The 24,110-nt window shown below is 41.1% G+C and overlaps 1 protein-coding gene across 1 annotated transcript; it reads left to right on the top strand.

Moving 5' to 3' along the window:
* The first annotated feature begins 16 nt into the window (after positions 1 to 16).
* itih6 (inter-alpha-trypsin inhibitor heavy chain family member 6) lies at positions 17 to 24,076 on the top strand. Its single transcript, XM_031290515.2, has 17 exons — positions 17 to 747; positions 1,552 to 1,587; positions 4,388 to 4,542; positions 6,816 to 6,926; positions 7,377 to 7,624; positions 9,121 to 9,290; positions 9,393 to 9,509; positions 11,876 to 12,047; positions 13,493 to 15,109; positions 15,829 to 15,855; positions 16,057 to 16,074; positions 16,194 to 16,241; positions 16,327 to 16,356; positions 18,239 to 18,286; positions 18,387 to 18,500; positions 20,381 to 20,764; positions 22,220 to 24,076. Exons 1-17 carry the CDS (start codon positions 634 to 636, stop codon positions 22,471 to 22,473), a joined length of 3,663 nt encoding a protein of 1,220 aa, XP_031146375.1. The 5' UTR covers positions 17 to 633; the 3' UTR covers positions 22,474 to 24,076.
* Positions 24,077 to 24,110: the final 34 nt, after the last annotated feature.

The raw sequence follows: 24,110 nt of genomic DNA, 5'->3' as shown, positions 1-24,110 counted from the left end.
CAAATCCTGTTTGTTTTGGCTGCCTGGCAGCTTTCTTATGTTTTTAACTCTCCCGCAGAGAAGTTAAATTGAACTAAGTACCACAGCAGACCAATGTTCTGTTCCATTCAGCCAATAATGGCTCTTTGGGAAACAGCTCTCAGAGGAAATGAAAACTCGCATTTGGGAGTAATTTAGGGAATAAAACTCAGACTGGAGCATTTTTTAGGAGCACTCCTACAGAGAGGGGGAAGGGGAGGTGTTTTGGTAGCGGTGTATTTTCCCCAAATAGCCGAGCAGGGGTTAACAATCCTTCATTTCTCTCGTGCACCTCGGTGGCAGCAGTCTGCGAAATTTCCAGTATGCAAGCATACAAGCTGGGAGCTGCTTTCTTTAAAGCCAGTGGGACTCACGCAACTTTCTGACTCAACTTCATGCTTTTTAAACTTTTTTTTCCCCCCCACAACACCAGACGGATGTTTTACTCGTATCATAACTTCTTTCATTATCACTGCGGTGGAAGTAAACTAAGCCGCGGTGAGGGAGGGGAAAGCCGGCCCCTTGCAGAAAAGAACTTGTGTAAAATGTGAGGTATGTGCACAACTGCTGAGAACCTGAGAGCACCTCATCTGAGAGCCTAAAAGCTGAATTATCATGGACATGATGAACCTGCGGATCCAGTGCATTCTAGTGTTCCTCACTTTGTATGTGCAAGAGGGATTAACAAGGGATTATGAAGCAAACCTGGGAGCAAATCTTCTTTTACAGGTATATTTTTCTTTATTTACCTTTTTTCAATGTGTCAAAAATCATTGACGGCTACAATTTATGCTACTTTGTGAAACACACCCCTCTGTTAAAGCAGGCTGAGTCAAGGCAGGAAGACAGTGTAACAATAATAACACAGAACTGTATGTTGTGTGTGAATAATATCTGTACCCTAATCGCAAATATTTGGTTAATTTTTTTATTTTAATTAAGACTTCTGCAGAATTAAAACTATTGGTAACACTGCAAAATGCTGTTAGTGACCATACCCAGAATTTAAGAGTAGTATATGTTTCCCAAAGTGAGATTTTGCAACCAATACTCACTGGGCCAGAACATAAAATATTTTTAAAAATATATATAAATTATATGATTTATACGTTTTCCTCTAAAGGTTTTCCACTCTTAAACATATTTGTTAATGTTAGATTCCCAGCAATGACCAGGATATGTGGTAATGTATTGACAGCAGTGACTTGTGTGCAAAATTAACATTTGAGAGCAAATCGTGCAACCCTCACTGGCCCTGTGTACAGTGAAAGCATTTATTTCCAGTTCCACTTCCCCTCCATTCGTGAATGGCTTAGATTCAGACTATCTCGACACAAAATCTTGACCCAACCCTCACGTAGGCAGACTGTGGAGATTTCTTCAAAAAGGCGGAGTTTTGAACAAACAGTGGTACTAATACATTGTATTATGCATCACATCACCACAGTGTGCCGTTGGCCTCTTATCTTAAAATCACATTTTACAAAACTCCCCATGCACTTGAGTGACGTGCTTGTCTTGTTTCTTTTCCAGAGAGTAAGACGTCAAAGCAAACCAACAAAAGCAGTGGTAAGTTTATCCGGTTACTGTCATTAAATGTCAAATATGAATCTGACTGTTAGTGTAAGATTGGAGCTCCTCATGAAACAACATATGAGACACAATTTCTTAGTCCCTGTTAAACATTTATTATATCTACAAATGTGAGAGAGAGGGAAAAAAAACTAAGCTCTGCTACACACATTTGTATTAAGCTTTTCTCTAATCTTTGATTTTTGATTTGATTTCTTTGGGATTCAAACATTTTTTTTAAAATAAAAACCATCTGAAGAATTTAGAGGGGAAAAGTCAACAATCTGACACAATGAGGACAAACTAGACCAGCTGGCGTTAACAAATTGTATTTTAAAAATTGTTGTTTTTTTGTATAAAACTACTTGAAAAGTAACTTTACTTTCAGTTAAATAAATGCAGTGAAGTAAAAAGTACAATAGTTCCCTGTGAAATGTAGAGTAAAAGTATAAAGGAATATAAAATGAAAATACTTAAGTCAAGTACAGGCATCACATTCAATTAACAATTAAAAATTGCACTTATGTACAGTACTTAAGTAAAATGAGTTACTTTCCACCAGTGATAGCCTACATAGTGAGTTGCAGACCAAGCTTCCATGGTGTCATCCGTAGCTCCACTGTGGTTTCCCCTCACTTTGCTTCAGTGTTAACTGTGAAGCAATCCCCTGAAAACACACAGTAATACAGTCTGTACAGCACAGACCACAGCCTTCCTAAATAGCAGTGAGTAGGAGGGCTGATGTGGCTCTCTTCCTGCTGCCTGTCGCCTCGCCCGGCCTCGTCCTGCAGTAATGTGGCCAGTGCTGACCAGATTGGCTCACGCCAGTAAACAAGAGGAGGACAGAGACGGCATGCAGGAAACTGCGTTGTGTTGTTTGGTTGACTCGTCAGAGCGACGCAGGGCCGACCGTGGTGTGGGACAAAACAAAGAACAAGTTGTGTGTGAGGTTTATGATTTGTTTTCACTAAGCATGAGGGAAGGGGGGGGGGTTAAGTAAGCATTCACGGTTGTCTGTTATACTCAGATCTGATTGGTGCTCTCCCAGCAGTGTGTCAACGTGCCATGAAGTTAGGATCTGTGGGGATGACTTTAGTATTTAATAAGTTGCAAAACTACATTATCAGCCAGTGGTGGAATGTGACTACATGTATTTAAATACTGTACTTAAGTGCAAATTCAATGTGATTGTACTCTAATTGATTACACGTTATGCAACTTTATACTTCTACTCCGCTACATTTCTCTGACAGCTTTAGTTACTTTTCAGATGACAGTTTTTCATCCCCTTCCTGATCGGTGAAAACCATGTATCTCCAGATGTTTTGATGTTGTATGTTTGTGATAAACTGAAAAACGAAGTGTTCCTTTATGTGTTGAGAAAGTTCTTCTACTTCTTAAACTAAATAAAATATTTAAAAAGCCTCCTGGATCAGCTGGAAAAGGTATCGTCACAAAGCTGAAAACAGGGCTGTTTTTCTGACACCATGAAGAGTTTAAAAACTTTTTAGAGATACGTGGTTCTCACAGGACAGCGACGCTACAAACACATGATGATCTTATAGAATATGATGCATCGCTGTAGATTAAACTACCAACAGTATATAAAGGAGTTCAAATGAGCACAACCTGAACCATCTACAGCAGTAAAATACAACATACACATGAATGCAGCAGGAATATTAATCCAGAAACATCAGATAGAAGAGGAACACACTGACAGGGAACACTTTACTGCACAGTCAGTACTTTTACTTTTCATACTTTAAGTACATGTGGCTGATAATACTTGCACACTTTTACTTGTAGTATTTTTACAGTGGGGTATTAGTACGTTCACTGAAGTAAAACATTTAAATACTTCTTCCACCTTTCTTGTATTCAGTGGATGACAATAATGTGTCTTGTCCAGTGGTGAAAGAAGTATTTAGATACTTAAGTAAAAGTACTAATACTCTGTTACAAGTAAAAGTCCTGCATTGAAAATGTTACATAAGTAAAAGTATGTAAGTATCCTCATGAAAATGTACTTTAAGTATTAAAATTAAAAGTACTCAATACAGAAAAATCCTCCCATTTTAGAGACTGGAAAGGATCCAAACAGTTGTGTGTTTAATGGTCTAATCATTTCAGCTGGACTTGTAGGCCCTTATATTGTTGGCTAGTTTACTTTATAATAAAACATCAGATTTTATAAACTACATGTGTTTTGTGTGCAAAAATCTTAATGTGTAACGTAACTAAAGCTGTCGGATGAATGTAGTGGAGTAAAAAGTACAATATTTCTCTCTGAAATGTAACGGAGTAGAAGTAGAAAGTGGCGTGAAAAGACAAGTAAAGTACAAGTACCTCAACATTTGTACTTAAGTACAGTACTTGAGTAAATGTACTTAGTTACATTTCACCACTGGTCTTGTCCCTCCATGTAATAATAATAATTCATTACATTTATATAGCACTTTATCATATATCACTTGGGGGGGGGGTGGGGGCTACTTTCTACCGCCACCTGGCTGATTCACAGCAGCCTTATGACGTCAGAGGCTCACCACACACAGAGGGAGAACGTGTTTTTAGTGGTGGGGGAAACTGGAGCACCCGGAGAAAACCCACACAGACACGGGTAGAACATGCACACTCCACACAGATGACCAGGGTTCGAACCCGGTTCCTTCTTGTTGTGAGGCCACAGTGCTTACCATTGGGCCACTGTGCTGTCTTGTAATGCCTCCTCAGCTCCAGTGCTTTCTGCTCCAGCCTCTGTAGGGATTTGTGCATGTGTTTGTGATGTCACTAGCTGAAGGTGACAGACTACCATGTGAAGTGTTCCGTGGTGTCCCGCTACGCTGTTACCAGAGTCCAGAGTTCAGTCTGGAACCAGCTGCCCATCACCAAGGAGGCTGCCTTCGAGGTGGACCTGCCCTCCTCTGCTTTCATCTCCAACTTCACCATGTAAGTCTTTTCACTTCCACAGTAGACAGCGCTTCTACATCACTACTTCCTGTATTTGTTTATAAGTGTATTATTTGAATGCTACACTACTACATTTTGATTTAAAAACAAATCTCTTTTGCTATGTTTACGCGTCCACACTACTCCAGCGTTTCCGAGCATCTAAAACGGAGACATTTGGAAACTCGGCTGCCCCAGTTTTGGTTTGAAATCTCCAGAGTTGCTTTGTAGTCTGGATGGGCACAAACGGAGACCTTTGGACACGACGCACGTCAGTCAGTCGTATCGGTTAGGTAGGATTACAGTACAGTTCCACCTCGCCGTCGCTCCAAGCTAATAAATCCCTGATCTTACTTTTCACCATTAGTGTTTTTTCTCCAAAGTATTTTCTGTTTTCAACTTATACATTTATGATTTCCAACCTGAGCAATGTCCAACAATCTGCTTCCTGTTTACACCAGCACGCACATGCCCAGTGTATGAGAATGGTCATGTGATATGTGTTGTCGGACGTGTTAATATGGACGGAGATTAGTTCTGCTACTGGAGCTAAAACTCTTGTGTGGAAGGAGATCGTTTTTGTTTTAAAACGCCGCTTCAAAATGAAAACATAGTGGTGTAGCTATAGCCTGAGTGTCTGTCCTTTCATTTCCTGTACTTCTAATCTCTAACATTGCCTTGAAAGCCAGGAAATGCAAACAATCACCGTTACATTTACTGTTTTGGATGATAATTCCTTACAACAAACCCTTTATCCAAACCCACTGAGTCAAAAGCATTAAAGTTGACAAGGAAAATAAGTCCCTGCTATATGGGTGAAAAAAATTGCAATAAATAAAAGTAATGTTCTCGTTACTGGGCAGAATCCAGAAATAAAACTTCAGAGGAATTATGTAAGGGACTGGAATTCCGGTCCGGAGGAGAGATGCATAATTTGATTACCGAGAGGGTTTGCTGACCGCTCTTCTTCAAAACTGGCTAAATATAAACAAAACAAACAAGTCAACATTGCAGGCCAAACCCCAAACTTGGAGCTGGGTTTGGGAGCGGAAGCAGGTCAGGAGGAGGGGGAACCTCAGGGCACATGAATACCAGGCTTTGTAAATGGAAGTCAGAAAGTTAATAGAGAAAATGACAGGAGTTTGCCCAGTCCCCCTTTTCTCCCCCGCACAGTTTACTGAGGCAGCCTGCCAGTTTAGATACGCTACACACACACACACACACACACACACACACACACACACACACACACACACACACACACATACATACATACATACATACACACACACACACACACACACACACACACACACACACACACACACACACACACACACACACACACACACACACACACACACGCCTAAATGTACATACAGTATGCGTGCCTACATGGAGGCGGACGTAGACTTAGATTTTTTTAAGTATGTGTGAGTCTGGAGCTTGTACAGTTTTTTTTTGGTTTTTTTTACAACCATAATCCTTGACTTCTGTCTTTCACATACTCACTTACACACATTTTCACACTCAGAACCTATACAGCCGTCAGCACATCACCAAATACCCCAGAGGAGAAAAAAAAAAGCTGTGGCAAATGTGTTACGTTAGTTCTTTGGCATTTCTGTGTCTGAAACTAAGAACTCTGTGTTCTATGTGTAAGTAACTGATGTACAGCCGTTCCTTTACCCCCTCAGCCAGCCGGCCGGCAGCCACACACATAAATACAAGCGGCTCCATTTTCCACTCTTGCCATTCTGCTCTGTTTCTCAAACAAGACCCGCTTCAAGCCTGTGGGTTTATTTTAGTAAGCCCTTGATGTTTTTTTCTCTTTGGATATATTTGTTCAAAGGGCTTGACCTTAATTTAGCACCTTGTCACGTGCCATCAGCGGTCACCGAAGTCTAGGAAGTGCACTGTGTGAATTGGATCCCACTTTGGAGCGGTGGTTTTGGTTGGGATTTTGCCGGGTGTAGCACGCAGCGTCATCGGCCTGCAGGATCTCTCTTCATTAACGCTGTTTTCAGAGGGAAATTACTCTTTTCCACTCCTCGCCCTGTTTATGACCCCCACCCCCTTTTCCCATGTTAGAAACTCCATTTGCAAACAAGCATGATGCGTGTTTGTGAAGCAGCTTTGTGATCACTCTGGAAATACATGGAGCAAAATAAAATCAATCAATGCAGGCCAGGCGTGTTTGTGACTGAAATAATCTGGCCACTGTGAGTCACACAGAGAGCTATTTCTTCTTCCTCTTTCCTCCATCCCATCAGCACCTCCAATGGCAAGGTGTATGTGGCCCAGGTGAAGGAAAGAGCTGCTGCCAGGAAGATTTACGATGCCGCTAAGAAGCAAGGAAAAACAGCCGGACTTGTTGCTACCAAGTCAGTCCCAAATTTGTTCTTATTTCTTTAGCTTCCACAAAATAACATTTTTGAATGTGAATTAGAGCTGGGAAATATACAGTATCGATATTATATCGATATATGAGGCTAGATACCGTCTAGATAAAGGCTGCATTACAGTAAAGTGATATCATTTTCTGAACTTACCAGACTGTTCTAGCTGTTCTATTATTTTACCCACTCAGTCATTATGTCCACATAATTAAAGATTATTTTCCAGAAATCTCATTGTGTAAATATTTTGTGAAAGCACCACTTGTCAACCCTACTATGTAGATATTGATGTATTTGGTCAAAATTATATTACATACTTGATTTTCTCCATATCGCCCAGCTCTAATGTGAACCTGTTCTTACAGTTTTTATAAGAGGAGACTGACAATCCAGTATTGTGAGTTTTCCTTCCCTTTTTACTGTGCGGTGTTCCAGAGAGCGGGAGATTGAGAAGTTCCGTGTGGCGGTGAGCGTGCCGTCGGGAGCTCGTATGTCCTTCTCCCTGAGCTACGAGGAGCTGCTGCCTCGGCGGCTCGGCCGCTACGAGCTCAGTCTGGGTCTGAGGCCGGGACAGCCTGTGCAGAACCTCACCTTAGACGTCAGTATAATGGAGCGGACGGGCATCAGTTTCATCAAAGCCTTTCCTCTCAGGACGAGCCGACTGCTCTCCAACACTGCTCAAGGTAAAATCTGAGTTATTACACGTCGATATACTGTATATTTTTGAGATGGGTCATTAGGATGATCAACTTTCAAAGAAGAAATCTTAAAATACTTGTACACTGTTTTAAAGTACAGGTACACCGACCATCAGGTACCACTCTCACGTCTGTACAGTAAATATTAGGGGGATACATCAGGGATACATCGATCTGCATCGATATACCGATTTAATCCTCAACGATCCAATATTATCAATACAAAGTGACAATATCGATACATACAGTGTAAGAGCCAATTAGTGCCCTTGGTATAAATAGGAACCAATCTTTGGTTCCTCGGGCGCAACCCGGAAGCACATACAGTTTTTGACCACACGCACACCAACACCACAACACTACACAGGCATACATACAAGCAGTGATTTGTCTGGAAACCAAACTAAGATCTCATGGAAATAAGTGGAACCAAAGGCTTTAACTTCAAATATGACTTGGACTTTTATTGATCAAAAAGGTATAAAGTGCATCAATTACTCTACCCGTGGAACAGCACCTCAGGGGTTAAACCTTGGGCTTTTACTATACGGTATCGTCATCTTTAAGATGCCCCTATATTTTGAAATTCCCACTTTTATATTTATTCTTTTTTTAAATTTAAATGTAAATGGAAGAGCTTAGTAATATAATTGTCAAATCATATTTTGGTTGCTTTTTGTAAATAAATGTAAACTATTGTGTTAAATGGGCTTATGTATCGTCTCGTATCAGTCGCAGGGCCCTAAAGCGAATAAATCGTGTCGTGGCAGACTGTGATATCAGTAAATAGTGTATCATTGTCCAAAGATTTGATATAATATTGTATCGTGATAAAACGTGTGAGTTACACCCCTAGTAAATATGAAGCTACAGCCAGCAGCTGGTTTAGCTCAGTTTAGCTCTATCTAAAGGTAGTCTATGTCCTCGATGTTTCCACTTCCGGGATTGCTCTGTTGCCGACGGAAATTTCGCCGGATTTCACTCATTTAGGCTGGATATACGTTGCCTTGGGCTTTCTTTGTGTTGGGATTTTAAACTCCAGTGAATTTATGAGGACTATGGTTCTGCTCCTCAGATCTCTGCAGGGTAAATCCAGACAGCTAGCTGTACTATTAGCTAGGCGCCATTGCTCCGTATGATTGTCATTGGTTTAAGGAAATGGCAATAAACCAGAGCACGTTTTCCCATCCCGGAATGCTGTGTGGACTCCCCAGACCTTCCACCGCAGCGCCACGGTGGGCCTCAAGAAACGAATTTCCTTAACTTTCGAAAGGGCCAGACTAGTCTTTATGCTAAGCTGAGCTAACTGGCTGTAGCTTCATATTTACCGTCCAGACTTGCGAGTGGCATCTATCCTCTCATCTAACTCTCGGCAAGAAAGCAAATAAGAGTATTTCTCAAAATGGAAATGTTATAGATGATTACTTTAACCATTTCAGACTACTGCTACATGGGTTTAATTCTGTCCTATGTTCCTAAAGGTGACACAGAGCCTCCTGCCTCCACTCATGTGGAGCAGAGCGCCTGCTGTGCTCGGGTTCGCTACAGTCCTACTCTACAGCAGCAGAACAGCATCTCCTCTAAAGGTCTAAACGCAGACTTCATCATCCAGTATGATGTGGATCTTAAAGACCTCATGGGTGAAGTCCAGGTCAGCAGCATTGGATTTTTACTTCTGGCCTGTCAAATACACATGAGTGTGATTGTTTGTCACAATACAAAAATACTAAAGGTTGTCTTTTTTTTCTCTCAGGTGTATGACGGCTACTTTGTGCATTACTTTGCTCCCAGAGGGCTTCCTGTGGTTCCTAAGGATGTTATTTTTGTCATTGATGTCAGTGGCTCAATGATAGGCACTAAGATGAAACAGGTAAAGTGGACATGGGGACATGGAGCCAGAGGTTGTAAACATTCAGGGCTCAGCCCAAACCTAGGGGGCGGGGTCCGGTGCTCCATTTACGGCAGCAGCTATATGCACTATTTTTCAAGCCATTTGATAATAATATGCCAACAAATCGGTACGTCATATGGGAAAAACATGATAGTTGCCAAGGCAAAGAATCATCCTGTAGAGCCTTCATCCTGTACTGTGTCTTATTGTTTTTCAACTGTCTTCATCATTCTGAAACCAGAACGCAACAAATGTTGAGTACTCCTTTTTACACCTGACACCTTAAAGGACAATTCCAGCGCAAAATGAACCTAGGTGTTAATAACACATGGGTACCGAGTCGACCGTTCTCTGGGATATGCTTTCATGCTAATCGAATGTGACCAGTTTTATTGTACTGTTCACGTATACAGACAGGCGCCATCTTGGGAAAACAGTCATGACCAGTCGAACGGCGTGCTTGAGCTACTTGAGCTATGTTACTGTTTACTTGTTACACGGCGTTCGTCGTTCGACTGGTTGTGACTGTTTTCCCAAGATGGCGCATGTATGTATACGTGAACGGTACTGTCTTTATAAACTATCTTTTTAATAAACTGTCTGTACACTTACAAAGTTCTCAATGCTTCGGTTTACGTGTAAGGACCCTCATTATGCTACTGTGGAAGTGTGGTGCTATTTTGAGCCTTGTTAGTGGTATAAAAATAGCGATTTCTTTTTACTTTACCCGTGCCCCGACGACTAGCGTTAAAAGCTAAGAAAGCTAATAAATAAACTGGTCACATTCGATTAGCATGAAAAAAAAATCCCAGAGAACGGTCGACTCGGTACCCATGTGTTATTAACCCCTAGGTTCATTTTGTGCCGGAATTGTCCTTTAAAAGGGGCAAAACTTTTCTATTTTTAAGTTCCATAATGTAGGCAGGAATATGGCGTAAACAGCATTACTAATCTTATAGTCTCGCTTTGCCAAACCTTCCTCCACCGCTGAGCTGCAAAGGAAGGTCTGGCTAGTCCACACAGCTATCAGGGATGGAAGAAAAACGTGCTCTGGTTTATTGGCATTTCTTTAAAGCAATCACAATTGTCTTGGGCGGTGCTAAGCACCAGGAAAAGCCGCGGTGCTGCTGCAAAATAGCCATCGGGAAGGAACTTGTTTTGGTGGAACGTGTGTACATTCAAAAGTTGTTTTAGTCATGCAACAGAAAACTCAGATTGGACAGATAGTCTAGCTAGCTGTCTGGATTTACCCTGCAGAGATCTGAGGAGCAGTTAACCATAGTCCTCAGAAATCCACCGGAGTTTAGAATGCCAACACAAAGGAAGCCCAAGGCAACGGATATCCGGCCTAAATGAGTGAATGATGATGATTTCCGTCGGCAACGGAGCAATCCCGGAAGTGAAACGTCGAGGATATAGACCACTAATCTTGAAACCTCTTTTTAGTAGAGTTCACAGAATGAATGGCGATATTTCCCCAGTAATAGAACTTTTGCTCCATAGATTTGAGGGGAAATGACACAAAGGTCAAGTTATTTTAAAACCCTAAAAGATTCGGGGCTTTTAAGAAAACATTCAGGGCTGGAGCCCCAGAAGCCACCCCCTCGCTCCGCCCCTGCTCATGGACTCCCTGTGGCTACAGCTGCATGAGAAAACCTGCTAAAATATAATATATGTCACGTGCAGAGAGAGACTGGTGGACCCAAATGCAGAGAGCAGGCGAGGAGTAATGAGCACGAGGATTTATTAAACACGAAAAACAGAACAAACCAAAGGCGGTCCAAAAATGGAGCAGGCAGATAAAACTGAACAGGCAATGACGTGCTGACAGAAACAAAACCAGACACAAAACACGCAACATCAAACAATGATCCGACACCAGACAAAGAACAGCACAGGAACTAAATACACCAGGTAATGAACACTAACAACGGACAGGTGATACAAACAGGTGGAACACATCAGGGCGGGGCAGAACAATCAAACAGGCGGGAAAACAGAAAACAGGAAGTAAATTAGACAAGACAAGACAGACAAGACAGACTACAAAATAAAACAGGAAACCAAATACCAAAACCCTGACAATATAATAACAATATTCAAGATTCAAAATCCTTTATCAATGCCACAATTGGTAAATTCACACTGTTGCAGCAGCAAGGGATAGGGGGGGGGGAAGTACAAGACACTCTAAAGATAAACAAACAATAAATAAATATAAGTTAAGAGAATAAATAGTAAAATATATTTACAGTATCACTTTATTACTGCACGGTTTATCTATCTTCATTCTGCAAAAAGAACATGGTATTTCTGTCAATAATTCTAAACATTTCTGTCAGTAGACCAAGCAGGCCATGGGCACCATTCTCGGGGACCTGAGAGAGGGAGACCACTTCAATATCATCACCTTCTCAGACAAAGTTCACACCTGGAAGAAAGGACGAACAGTCCGGGCGACTCGGCAGAATGTACGAGACGCCAAAGACTTTGTGAAGAGGATTATTGCAGAAGGATGTGAGTTGAAAAGTGATATTGTTTGATAGGGATACATTTAACTCCTGATTCATTACGATTTTAAGTTCACGATACTATTTTCTCACAATTCTTTTACAGAATAAGCTGCAGACAAATGACTAAAATTCCTTTAGTAATATAAATTGTGCAAAACTACATATGTGTCTTCTTATTAAAAAGTGCAACTGAGATTGTGTGTTATGTTAAATGGCAAAGGAAAAAATAATAATTAGATTTTTAAAATAAATCCCACATCAAAATAACTAAATAAATAAATCTCTGAACTAAGAACACATAGTGACGTCAAAAGTAGATTATGTCCTAGGCTGTTTAAAAATTGCATTGTGACTATTGCCTTGAAATTTGCATTCACATGAACTGGAGTAGGCGCTCCATATTCATGCGCCATCTTGAAATACGTTAGCCGGTAAGGGACATACAGGACATACTGCTCCGCCTATCGCGTTTTCTCTGTCACATGATAAACTTACAGGTTCTGCTAATGCTGCTAATGGGTATCGTCGCTTCCTGGCCCCGGCAAGTTTGAAGAAGGAAACATGGAGGACCACACGTATTAAAAATCCAAATTTCAGGAACAGGAGTCTTCTTCTTCGCCCAGAAAAAGAAAAACGATATTAAAAAGAGCAAGAGACGGGCTTTTTGAAGCGTGAAGGCTACCGTAGCTGAACTGCGTGATCTCAACGCTAGATGGGACACATTTATATGGATTTGTAACCTACTCACCATGCATTGTTACATCCCTAGTGTTGGAGCTGTGGTATTGTAGACAAAAATGTATCATTTTCTTCTTTTTAATACTTTATTTTCAATTTTTCTCATAACAGTCACACAATAAACTAGACAATACAGCAATATAAAAATAAAGCAAACACAGGCGAAAAAAAGAAAGAAACTAAAAAAAAGACATTAAAGTCTTATCAAACAATATCAAAAATGGTTTCCACAACTTCAAAAAGTATTTTTGTGAATATCTTTTGTAGAAAAAAACATTTTTTTCTTAGCCATAGAAAGCATTTGTGACCATGTCTGCGCTAATAATTGCCTTATGATGGGGAGTAAGGGCCTCTGTACTGTCAGAGCAACCAAGAATAGATGAGATGAGATTACAATCCGGCTGACTATTTGTCTGGCATTGTTTTAAAAGACAGTTGAATATGTCAATCCAGAAATTACTTAATACTGGACAGTGCCAGAATAAGTGTGACTGTCCCTCTGAGATATCACATCTGTCCAAATTTGGTTTTGGAGTAATACAGTCTGTGTAAGACTTTAAATTGAATGAATCTATATGTAGCTAATGGAGCAGCTCTGTATACCGGACAAACCTTCCTCCAATAGTTCATCTAAAGTTGATTATTTTCAACTACCTTATGTTTGGTTTGTCCTCTTCCTTTAACACTGATTGTCCCACTCTTCTCTATCAGGGACAAATATCAATGCAGCTCTGCTTTCAGCTGCCCAGCTGGTCAACCCTCCATCCTCTGCCTCTTCCAGCCACCTCTCATCCCGCCGCGTCCCTCTGGTCATTTTCCTTACGGATGGGGAGGCAACCATTGGAGTGACGGCTGGTGACACCATCCTTAACAACGCCAAGAAAGCTTTGGGCTCCTCCTCTCTGTTTGGCCTGGCCTTTGGAGACGACGCCGACTTCCTCCTCCTGAAACGCCTGGCTCTGGATAACCGCGGCGTGGCTCGGATGGTGTACGAGGATGCAGACGCAGACTTGCAGCTGAAGGGCTTCTACGACGAAGTAGCCAGCCCTTTGCTATCAGACATCCAGCTGTCGTACCTGGATGACCAGGCGTTTGACATCACCCGCTCCCTGTTCCCCAACTACTTCCAAGGCTCAGAGTTGGTGGTGGCTGGGAGAGTCAAACCAGGGGTCAAGGATTTTAAGGTGTCAATGTCCGCCACTGATTCAAAGCAACACGTCAAGTTGGAGAACGATGTGTTGATTTCCTATGCAAAGGGGAACGGGAGTGAAGATTTAGCCGGCTGCTCAGGAGACTTGGAAGGAATCTCCAGCTTTGTGCACCGTCTCTGGGCGTATTACACCATCAAGGAGCTGCTCCTGGCCAAACTGAACGCTACTGACCCTGCAACTCAAAGGCTACTGGCGGACAAGGCCACCAACCTATCCCTCAAGTATAACTTTGTAACACCAGTCACTTCTTTAGTCGTAGTTAAACCGGATGCAGATGAAGCAGCTCAAACTCCAACCACCACAAAACCCACCACGGCAGCAACTACAACCACGACAGCAATGACTACTGCCGTCACCAAAATATCTGCTGCCGGTGTGGCAAAGAAACCCAGCACACCTTCTAACGCCAGGCCTAACAAAAGAAAACCAGACCCTCCTCAGCCACCGCCAAAGCAGAATAAAAAACTCTCATCCCCAACTTCATCCCCATCCAAGAAAACCACGACAACTGCAAGTCCCAGCTCTGTCAAAACTGCCCCAGCTCCATTCTCTGGTAAAAAGCCCACTCCTTCTCAAAATGAATCCAAAGCTGCCTCTCTCCCTCCTCCCCCTCCCCCCCCTCCTCCTCCTGCGGGTAAGATACCCACTTCTGTGCTTAATGCTCTAAAAACAGCGCCACCCCCTACACCTGGAAAAGTCTCCACCCCCCAGCCCAAAGCCTTGAAAACAACCACTTCCTCAACAACCACCACAATGCTAACATTCACCACCAGCACCGCACCTCCACTCAGGTCAGTCACAACTGGCCCTGCGTCCCTGCCAGGGAGACCCCTTACCCCACAGCCCAGTACAGCGAGGCCAGCCCTGCCTCCTGTCAAAGTGATTGTGCCCTCCACAGAGGCAGAAAACAGCAGCACATCTGCTCCAGATGTGCCTGAAATCACCACCGCCCTACCCGAACTGTTGTCTCGCCTCATCTCTCCCCCCCCGGCACCGGCTCCAGCTGTGGACGACAACAACACTGACCTGAGCATCGCCACCTTTGTGTCGGCCACCTTTGCTCCCATGCCTGGTGTCACAGATGGGCCGCGGCTGTGGGAAGCAGCAGGGCTTCTGGGTAGGTTACACCTAGTTTCACCTCGCCAGACCTCTCTCCACAGCGCTTTGGAGTAAGGTCTGGCTACACCACACATACATTCTGGGATAGGAGAAAAAAACGCTCTGGGTTGTTTGTTCTTTAAACCAATCACAATCGTCTTGGGCGGCGCTAAGCTCCGGACACAGCGACGGTGGCTCTGCTAAATAGTCTCAGGAAGGAACTTGTTTAGGTGGAACATTGGCACCCCGCAAAAGAAAATGCCACATACAATATTAAATTAAGTTCACTGTTCACACAATACAGTAACGTGAGCTATTTGACTTAGCTGGATACATGGTTTAACCTCATTGTCTCTTACCAGTGTATCTCCGTGTGTACTTCGTCCACAACAGTCCCACCAATCAGTCCCAAAACATCCCAGTTAGAGAGGAAATGCCGTAAATGTATTCTTTGTAAATCTTTACAACCATTCCCTGAAAGAACCAAGCAGGCCTGCCTTGTTGCACCATCCAAAAATCTTTAAAACTTACCATTTTCAGCGTGTAGCTTGCTAGCTCGAAGTTTGTTGTTTCCCCAAGCGAACAGAGTCAGGCAACTATCCTGGAAATGTACCTTCGTTGATCCAGACTAGGTTACACCCAGTCGAGTCTATCATCAATCAAGTTACAGGCTGAATATTCAGGCTGCAGACTTTTGTATATGTATTCCTAACTGAATGTTCTTCATCTCTCCACCAGATGTCTCCACTTTCATTCAGAGGAAAGGTGAAGCTGAATTTTATTTTTTATTTTGCAGTGACAGATCACGTTCTTCTGAGCTTTCAATCGCATTTTATCTAATACAAAAATGTATTAAAATGTAACGATATACTCTGACAGGTGTTTAATTATGATATACCATGCTAATCAGCTACATGACAGCATTGGAACTGAATATAAATGTATCTTGTGTTCTATCTCCTATAGATATCGATCTTGTAAAAGGTGAGTGTATCACTATTAATGCTTCTTATCCTGTTGTTCTCTGTAAAATCTAAATGTATTTTTGAGCAGCGGGACGTGTCCTAAACTTGTGTTCTCATTGCTTGCCTCTATTTTCCCAGACTATGATGCAACCTATGACTACGACTACGATCTCAACTATGACGCCTGTGAGTTTCAAATTCTCATTAGAGGCAAGATTGTACTGCAGCTGCTTTTCAGGCATTACAAATACATTTTCTGACTTATTTCTAGGGGATGATACTGCAGACACTGGATCATTTGGTAAGTATTTAGCAGTGCTGGAATGTAACAAAATACATTTACTTAAGCATTGTACTTGAGGACAAATTTGAGGTACTCCATTTTATACTTCATACTTACTTCACAGCGTTATAGAGACAAATATTGTACTTTTACTCCACTACATTTGTATTTTGGTACTTTAAGTAGTACATTTTGCTCATAATACTTACTAGGGCAGCTCAACTATGGAAAAATCATACTCATGATTATTTTGGTCAATATTGAAATCACAACTATTTAACACGATTACTCATTGACTTTTGGAAGCAATTATCAAACTTAAAAAACAGTTTAAACAAATCAACAGTGAACACACACTGAACTGTGAAATTTTCCAAAATATTTTTCCCCATTTGAAAAAAATGTTTTCATTCAGAACAATATAAGAGTTTACTTGCAAAAAGTAACGTGCAGAAAAATCGTTTTCCTCAAATACATTGTTTTTGTGATCGTTAGGAGTCGAAATGGTAATCACGATTAAAAAATGTATTAATTGCACAGCCCTAATACTTACGTACTTGTACTTAAATAATGTTTTGAATGCATGACTTTTACTTGTAGTGGAGTGTTTTCACGCCAAGTGTGGTATTACTACTTTCACTTAAGTAAAGGGTACAAATACTTCTTCTACCACTGGTATTTAGTGGGAGTTATTTACAATGAATATGTGATTTATTGTAGAGACACTGCTTGCATATCTGTTTATAGTCCTGTCACTGGTTTCAGTGCTTGGTACTGAGAAGGGCTGTCCTTTAGTTCAGTGTTACTCAAACTTTTTACACCGCGTACCACTTCACATATGATTAGGCTCTGTAAGTACCACCATCATGGTCCACATTAAAATAGAGTAGCATAGGCCTACCCTATTCAGCAATGGACAGTTCACGCTAAAAACAATTATTACAATTTGACAGCCAGGCTGTACTTGCTCCGTCCTGCTCTAACTGAGTCCAAATTTGAGGTAACTGGGGTCATATCTCCTTACTGTTTTGCATCATTTGCTGCTACTTTTAAACCTCAGCATTTACAAATGTTTAATGGTATGTATACTTTTTAACCACAAGGGCAAGTAATTCAGATAGTATTTTAGATTTTTTTAAATGTTTTCAGTCCTTTTTAATGTTAAATAATATTCCTTTAACATTGGGAGAATTTTTTTTATATTGCGACGCCGGGGCATTTATTTTCATAATTTCATATTTTTTTTATGTTTTAATTATTTATTTTGTAATCTCTCCAGGAGAGAGGCCAGGGCAGGTGTGGAGGTGACCTTTTATTTAAAGTTGTATTCTCCCGCTGTCCGTCCTGTCCAGTGGTTCTTTTAACCTGCTTTTAATATCTGGCTTTCTTTTGAACAGCTTTTATATAACCGAACGTGTTTTTTTTAAGGAGGTTTTTAAGTTTTCTATTCACACCAGTGGTCCCCTCGCAGCGCCCATCCCGGGCATTACGTTTTAACCCAAACCTAACCCTCGTCCACTAACAAGGCTGCTCGAATTATTCCCCCCTTATCTGCACTTCTCTTCCTAATAGTTTCTATTTGGAGCCACGATTGCAGTGTTTTTGAACCATTCATTTTACCTCTGCTTACTATCTTGCCATCCCAGCTCCTAACTAATTATGTAACTGTGTAACGTTAGCAAGCTGATATCGAAACAAAAAAATATTAGTTATACAACCACTCATTTTAAATTACTTTTAAGTGATTATAGTTTAAGTATTATTGTTTTTAAATTATTTTATTTAATTTTTTTTTTAAATATATCAAAGATTCCATCCGCGTACCACTAGGGGGAGCTCGCGTACCACCAGTACCACAGTTTGAGAACCAGTGCTTTAGTTGAATGTCTTGTGCTTTTAGATGCTGCTCCGTCCAGACTGAGCACCATCCGGGTCTTCTCCTCATCAGGTCAACAACTTACTGTTCATGTTTTTTTATTACACCGTCAAATGTGTTTGAATATTTGATGTACTCTTGTTGTATTAATGCTCGATGTTGTCTGTTGTAGTTGATGGAGATCCTCATTTCGTGGTCCAGCTGCCAAAGCTGCATCAGAACCTGTGTTTCACCGTGGACGGCAGAGCTAATGATGTCCTCAGACTGGTAGAGGACCCAGAGAGAGGTATGCTCACAAATAACATTTCTCATTTCACTTAAAGGTGCCGTAGGTAGGATTGTGAAGATCCAGGACTTAGCCAAAACATTTGAACATCAACAACTTCTCAGTCCCTCCCCCCTTTCCACTAAAGCCCTAAACTGTCTCCTAAGCCCCTCCCCCCACAAGGGAGAATGAATGAAAAGTGTGTGCATGAGCAGTGATTGACATGCAGTTAGACACACACACACACACACACACACACACACACACACCACCCCGGCCCTGATTGGTGCATCTGAACAGGGAGCTGTGGATTTTTGCAAATCACACTACAGGCTGTAGGTGGTGCCAGAGGAGCCAGATATCTTTTTAAATGACCTGCTTCATGTAGTTCTACTGGAACATAGGGTCAGTTTCAGCAAATATGACAGAAAGTTAGTTTTATAAGTCTTACCTACTGCACCTTTAAGTGTTAAAATCTACTTTTTGTTTGTTTTTGTTTTTTAAAACATATTTTTATTGAGATTTTCAGATTGCTTTAAACATGAACATTTTAACAAATGAAATGAAAAAAAAAATGTTTCCCCCCCAATCTGGCAAAAAAATAAAATAAATTACAATTAAAATACAATTAAATTATTAAATTGAATTAAAATCACAGCAGTGCATAAATTACAGAAAGTTTCCAAATAATCCCCAATTCAAAATCATGAGTTTCCAATAAGCCCATGTAAGGACTCCACAAGTGAGCAACGTTCTTTTTTTTTTCAATATGTTAGTCTCTCCAAAGCCAGACAGGCCATCAGTTCCTTTGTTCACATTCCAGTAGAAGGTGTAGGCATACTTCTCCATAACAATGCGATTATACTTCTAGCTTGTAAAGTCCAAAGTTGATAAGCAGCGACAGTAGCCGAGTCACAACAAAGTCTTTAGGGTGTTTTCCCAGTATACAGAGCTTTGCTCCAAAGGAACTTCCCTTCCCATTATGAGACCTATACACTCTTACAGAATTGTTACATTTGTACACTCCCATAAACTATAAAATTAATGTGTATTTTTCCTCTCTGGACTTCACACAAATATAAGGGACATTAGGGAATATGTGATTTAACCAACAGGTATAGATAAGATGGGCATGCATTTGAATTTTATGTACAAAAATGTATTAGAAATATATTAGACATGCTTTATACATATTTGCAGAAGACCTTTTCACAGATGTGAACATAAACATTCTAAATGGCCCCAAGTTGATATCCTGTTGCAGTGTATGTATGTATAATGTAAATGACATCATCTGACAGGAAGTTAACAAGGGTTAGGCTGTTGCCTAGCAATGGAATTCCATTGAAAAGGTCTTGATTAGTTGGATTAGAACATAATCTATGAACTATTATAGACTTAAAAATTTTAATATTTGTTGAACTGTGCCTTTTGTAAAAAAAAATAAAAATGAATGTGCATTTTTACCTCTGTGCACTTCACACAAATATTAGGGAATGTGTGATTTAAAGGTGCAGTAGGTAAGACTTATAAAACTAACTTTCGGTCATGTTTGCTGAAACTGACCCTATGTTCCAGTAGAACTACATGAAGCAGGTCATTTAAAAAAAAAATCCGGCTCCTCTGGCACCACCTACAGCCTGTAGTGCGATTTGCAAAAATCCACAGCTCCCTGTTCAGATACACAAATCAGGGCCGGGGGGGGGGAAACTGAGTGTTCTCCCTTGTGGCGGGAGGGGCTTAGGAGACTGTTTTGGGCTTTAGCAGAAAGGGGGGAGGGACTGAGAAGTTGTTGATGTTGGCATTTTTTGGTTAAGTCCTGGATCTTCGCAATCCTACCTACAGCACCTTTAACATACAAGGTACACAATTCCTAAATGTGTGTCCCCTTCCTCCTCAAGGTATCATTGTTGACGGCCATCTAATGGGCGCTCCCTCCAAGCACGGTGCTGAAGAGCGCACGCGGACATACTTCGACCGGCTCACCATTTCCTCGGCCACAGGCGGCTCCGGTGACATCATGATCACCCTGTCACTGGACGCTGTGGTGGTGGAAGGGGAAGGGCAGGACCATCTTCCCATCAATCAGCAGGGGTCGGTGATAAGGCAGGGGGTGACAGTTGCCGTGGACAACCATCAGAGCTGCTGGATCGAGCTGGCCAAGGACGTGCGCTTCCTGGTTCTGTTCCACCACTACAAACAGCCCAGCTACCTACAGATGGCTCACCTGGGCTTCTACATCACAGATGGGCGGGGGCTGTCTGCTTCAAGCCAAGGCCTGCTGGGTACATATGCACACACCAGCTCAGTGACACTCTGTATAGCAGGGTTCAATATTAAAGGACAAATCCAGCGCAAAATGACCCTAGGGGTTAATAACACGTGTGCCGAGTCGACCGTTCTCTGGGATATGTTTTCATGCTAATCGAATGTGACCAGTTTTATCGCAAACCGCTAATTACCTTATAACCGTGCAACATGAGCTGAACTGAATGCATGTTGCACGGCGTTCGTCGTTCGACTGGTCGTGACTGTTTTCCCAAGATGACGCCTGCATGTATACGTGAACGGTACTGTCTTTATAATCTATCTTTTTAATAAACTGTCTGTACACTTACAAAGTTCTCAATGCTTTGGTTTACATGTAGGGACCCTCATTATGCTACCGTGGAAATGTGGTACTATTTTGAGCCTTGTTAGTGGTGTAGAAATAGTGATTTCTTTTTACTTTACCCATTCCCCGACGACTAGCGTTATAAGCTAATTAGCGGTTTGCGCTAAAACTGGTCACATTTGATTAGCATGAGAACATATCCCAGAGAACGGTCAACTCGGTACACGTGTTATTAACCCCTAGGGTCATTTTGCGCCGGATTTGTCCTTTAACTTTTTCGCCCACCAAAAAATGGCTAGTGAATGTTAAAATTTTGCCAGCCAATCAATTGATTAACAATGTTTGTTTGTTTTTTCTGGCTGGTGGGTGAAGCAAATCTACCAGCCACTTTAACATTTTACCAGCATTTGGCTGTAAATGGTGCAAATCCTGGACAGTGTACACACACACTCAGTGTCCACTCTCACTGTCCAACTCACATCCAAATTTAAGTTTAAGTTATTTTTTTATTTTTCATTTCAGATAAGTAGTCATTGGAAATCAAAAATCTCAAGTCTCAGACTCCTTACAACATTGCTAATGAAATATGTATTTAAAAAAAAAAAAAAAAAAACGAGGATCACGCAAGTGAAAACAAAATGAGAATCTGAACATGAAATAGTGCAAGTTAAAATAAGGGATCAAAAATAAAATAAATAGAATAATATAATATAAAAAGTAAAATAAATAAGATAGAAATTGCTATGAATAAACTGAATGTAAACAGCAATATAGTAAATGCATATGCATAATGATAAACACTATATACCTACAGAGCTGTAAACAGTTGTAAAACATTAAGTAAAAGTAGCCTATGTAATAGGCCTGCTCGATTATGGAATAAATTATATTCACAATTATTTTGGTCAATATTGAAATTGCGATTATTTAACATGATTACTCATTGACTTATGGAAAGATGTTGCATTTATTGAACTTGAAAAACACTTTAAACAAATAGAATAGAATTCCCCTTCAGAACACAAGACAAAATAAGTACAAGTCTGTTTTATACTTAAATAGAGGACTTGAGTAAATGCACTTAGTTACCCTCCCCTCCCCCCTTCTGTCCTTTATCTGCCAACAGGCCAGTTTCAGTACGCTGACATGCGTGTAACAGCGGTGAAGGATTATCTGGGTGGAGGTGCTCGCCATGAGGCGGTTTCAGCCAGGGGGATCCTGAGGTGGGGATCGGAGAGCATGGCGCTCACCTTGCAGGACAAGACGCTGAAAGACACGGTGCGGAAACGCCACATGGGCAAGTGTTGGGTGGTGCCCAAGGCAGAGATAGAGAGACTGCTGGGTCACCCGTACGAGAGCTACGTGGTGAATCATGGGTAATTCTAGCCGAGTCTGCTCCACCTTGTTGCCTCTCTGCTGCACAGCTCAGGTCACAGCAGTCCTCATGGCGTTGTTAATGGACAAAAGCATGAACAAGAACTGGGACTCAGTGAGGCTAAAATGACACATCACATGCCACACATTGTCTAATAATAATTATAATAATAATAATAACACAGGTATGCTTACAAAAGAGGGTGACACTTTATGAAGGACTAATGAGGAATACGGCTGCACGATATGAGGAAAATATCCAATTGCGATTATTTTGACTGATATTGCGATATGATTCAAGATATTGGAGGGAATAACCTTTTTTGTATCATTATTCTCATTTTCATTGAAAATTATTAAAATTCAAATGATTGTAGTGTGATTTTTTTTTTTAAGGGGCATTTTTAGGCCTTTATTGACAGGAAAGGGGAGAAAGAGAGGGAAGGACATGCATCAAAGGGTCGGAATTCAAGGACTGAGCCTTTGTACATGGGGCGCACTCTTAACCAGGTGAGCTATCCAGGCGCCCCTATAGTGGGCCATAGGTCCATATTGCGATTTCGATAAAATCGCGATTAATTGTGCAGCCCTAATGAAGAAGTATGGTTAGACTATTATAGTGAAGGACTGAAACAGTGCTGTTGTTCTCCGTCAGTGAGTTGGACTTGGATTCAAGCCGTGCGTTCGGTATCTGAAACAGACACGGTGTCCTGCTGTTGGCATGGCAACCACAAAACGTCCATTTGTGCTGCAGCAGTTTGCGCTTCATCCAAAATGTCTCGCACACTAACTCTGTTCACAACCTCGAAGATGTTTATCAGATTATTCTTATATTTCGTCGTGGAATGATTATTAGGCAAAAGCCAGATTCTTGTCATTGTTCAAACTGTATCGTTCTGTAAGTTGTATGTTTTTAGTACAAGTGTATATAAAACATTATTGTATGTATGTATAGACACAAAACTCACCTGGATGTTAAAGAAGAAACACAAAACAGAAATCGGGGTCTTTCCAGGTTTGCCATGTGCTTTTTATTGTTCTATCATTTCATTCATAGTTTAATTCATTTTATTTGTTACACAAGACATTAGGCATTGCTCACGTACTAGTGATCAAACAAGGACAGTAAGTTTTCTACTACTCAGCCTGACACTATTTTGAACTTTTGTCAATTTCAAGGGATATTGTCAATAGTGGTTTCCAAAAAGGCCAAACTGGATGGAAATTAAAAGAGTACAACCACACATGAGGCTTTTGTTTTCAATAAATAAATAAAAAGAAAAGGGGACAGTATCTGATGCTGAGGAAGGGCAGGGGAGGGAGGGCTTCAGATATGCTCAAAAGAGTAAACAGTATTCCAGTTTTTATCAGTTAACATGTTTCCAGGATGAAGAGCACACACAATGTCGAATGATGCACAGTGTGAAAACGTTGGTGGACACACAGCTGTATAGATTTTGATTTCCGCTCCGTGACCGACTGTTGCTGTTATCCTTCCATCAAAACCTGTCTTTGGAATGCTAATAACCGTATTAAATGGCGATGCAACACTGGAATGATCACTGAATAAGGGGGACGTAACACATGACATGACAGCAACAAAAACAAAGAATTTGGGTGTGCATCACTTTTAAAATCCATTT

This window comes from Sander lucioperca, chromosome 12 (assembly GCF_008315115.2).
Source record: "Sander lucioperca isolate FBNREF2018 chromosome 12, SLUC_FBN_1.2, whole genome shotgun sequence".
NCBI classification, from domain to species: Eukaryota; Metazoa; Chordata; class Actinopteri; order Perciformes; family Percidae; genus Sander; species Sander lucioperca.
Note: the sequence above shows the minus strand (reverse complement) of the source record. Positions and strands in the feature narration are given on the sequence as shown.

Excerpts from the sequence above, each read along its gene's own strand:
- itih6 (XM_031290515.2), top strand. The coding sequence starts at position 634 with ATGGACATGATGAACCTGCGGATCCAGTGCATTCTAGTGTTCCTCACT. Across the intron at positions 748-1,551 it reads GAGCAAATCTTCTTTTACAG|AGAGTAAGACGTCAAAGCAA; the intron begins GTATATTTTTCT and ends TTTCTTTTCCAG. Across the intron at positions 16,242-16,326 it reads CGATCTCAACTATGACGCCT|GGGATGATACTGCAGACACT; the intron begins GTGAGTTTCAAA and ends ACTTATTTCTAG.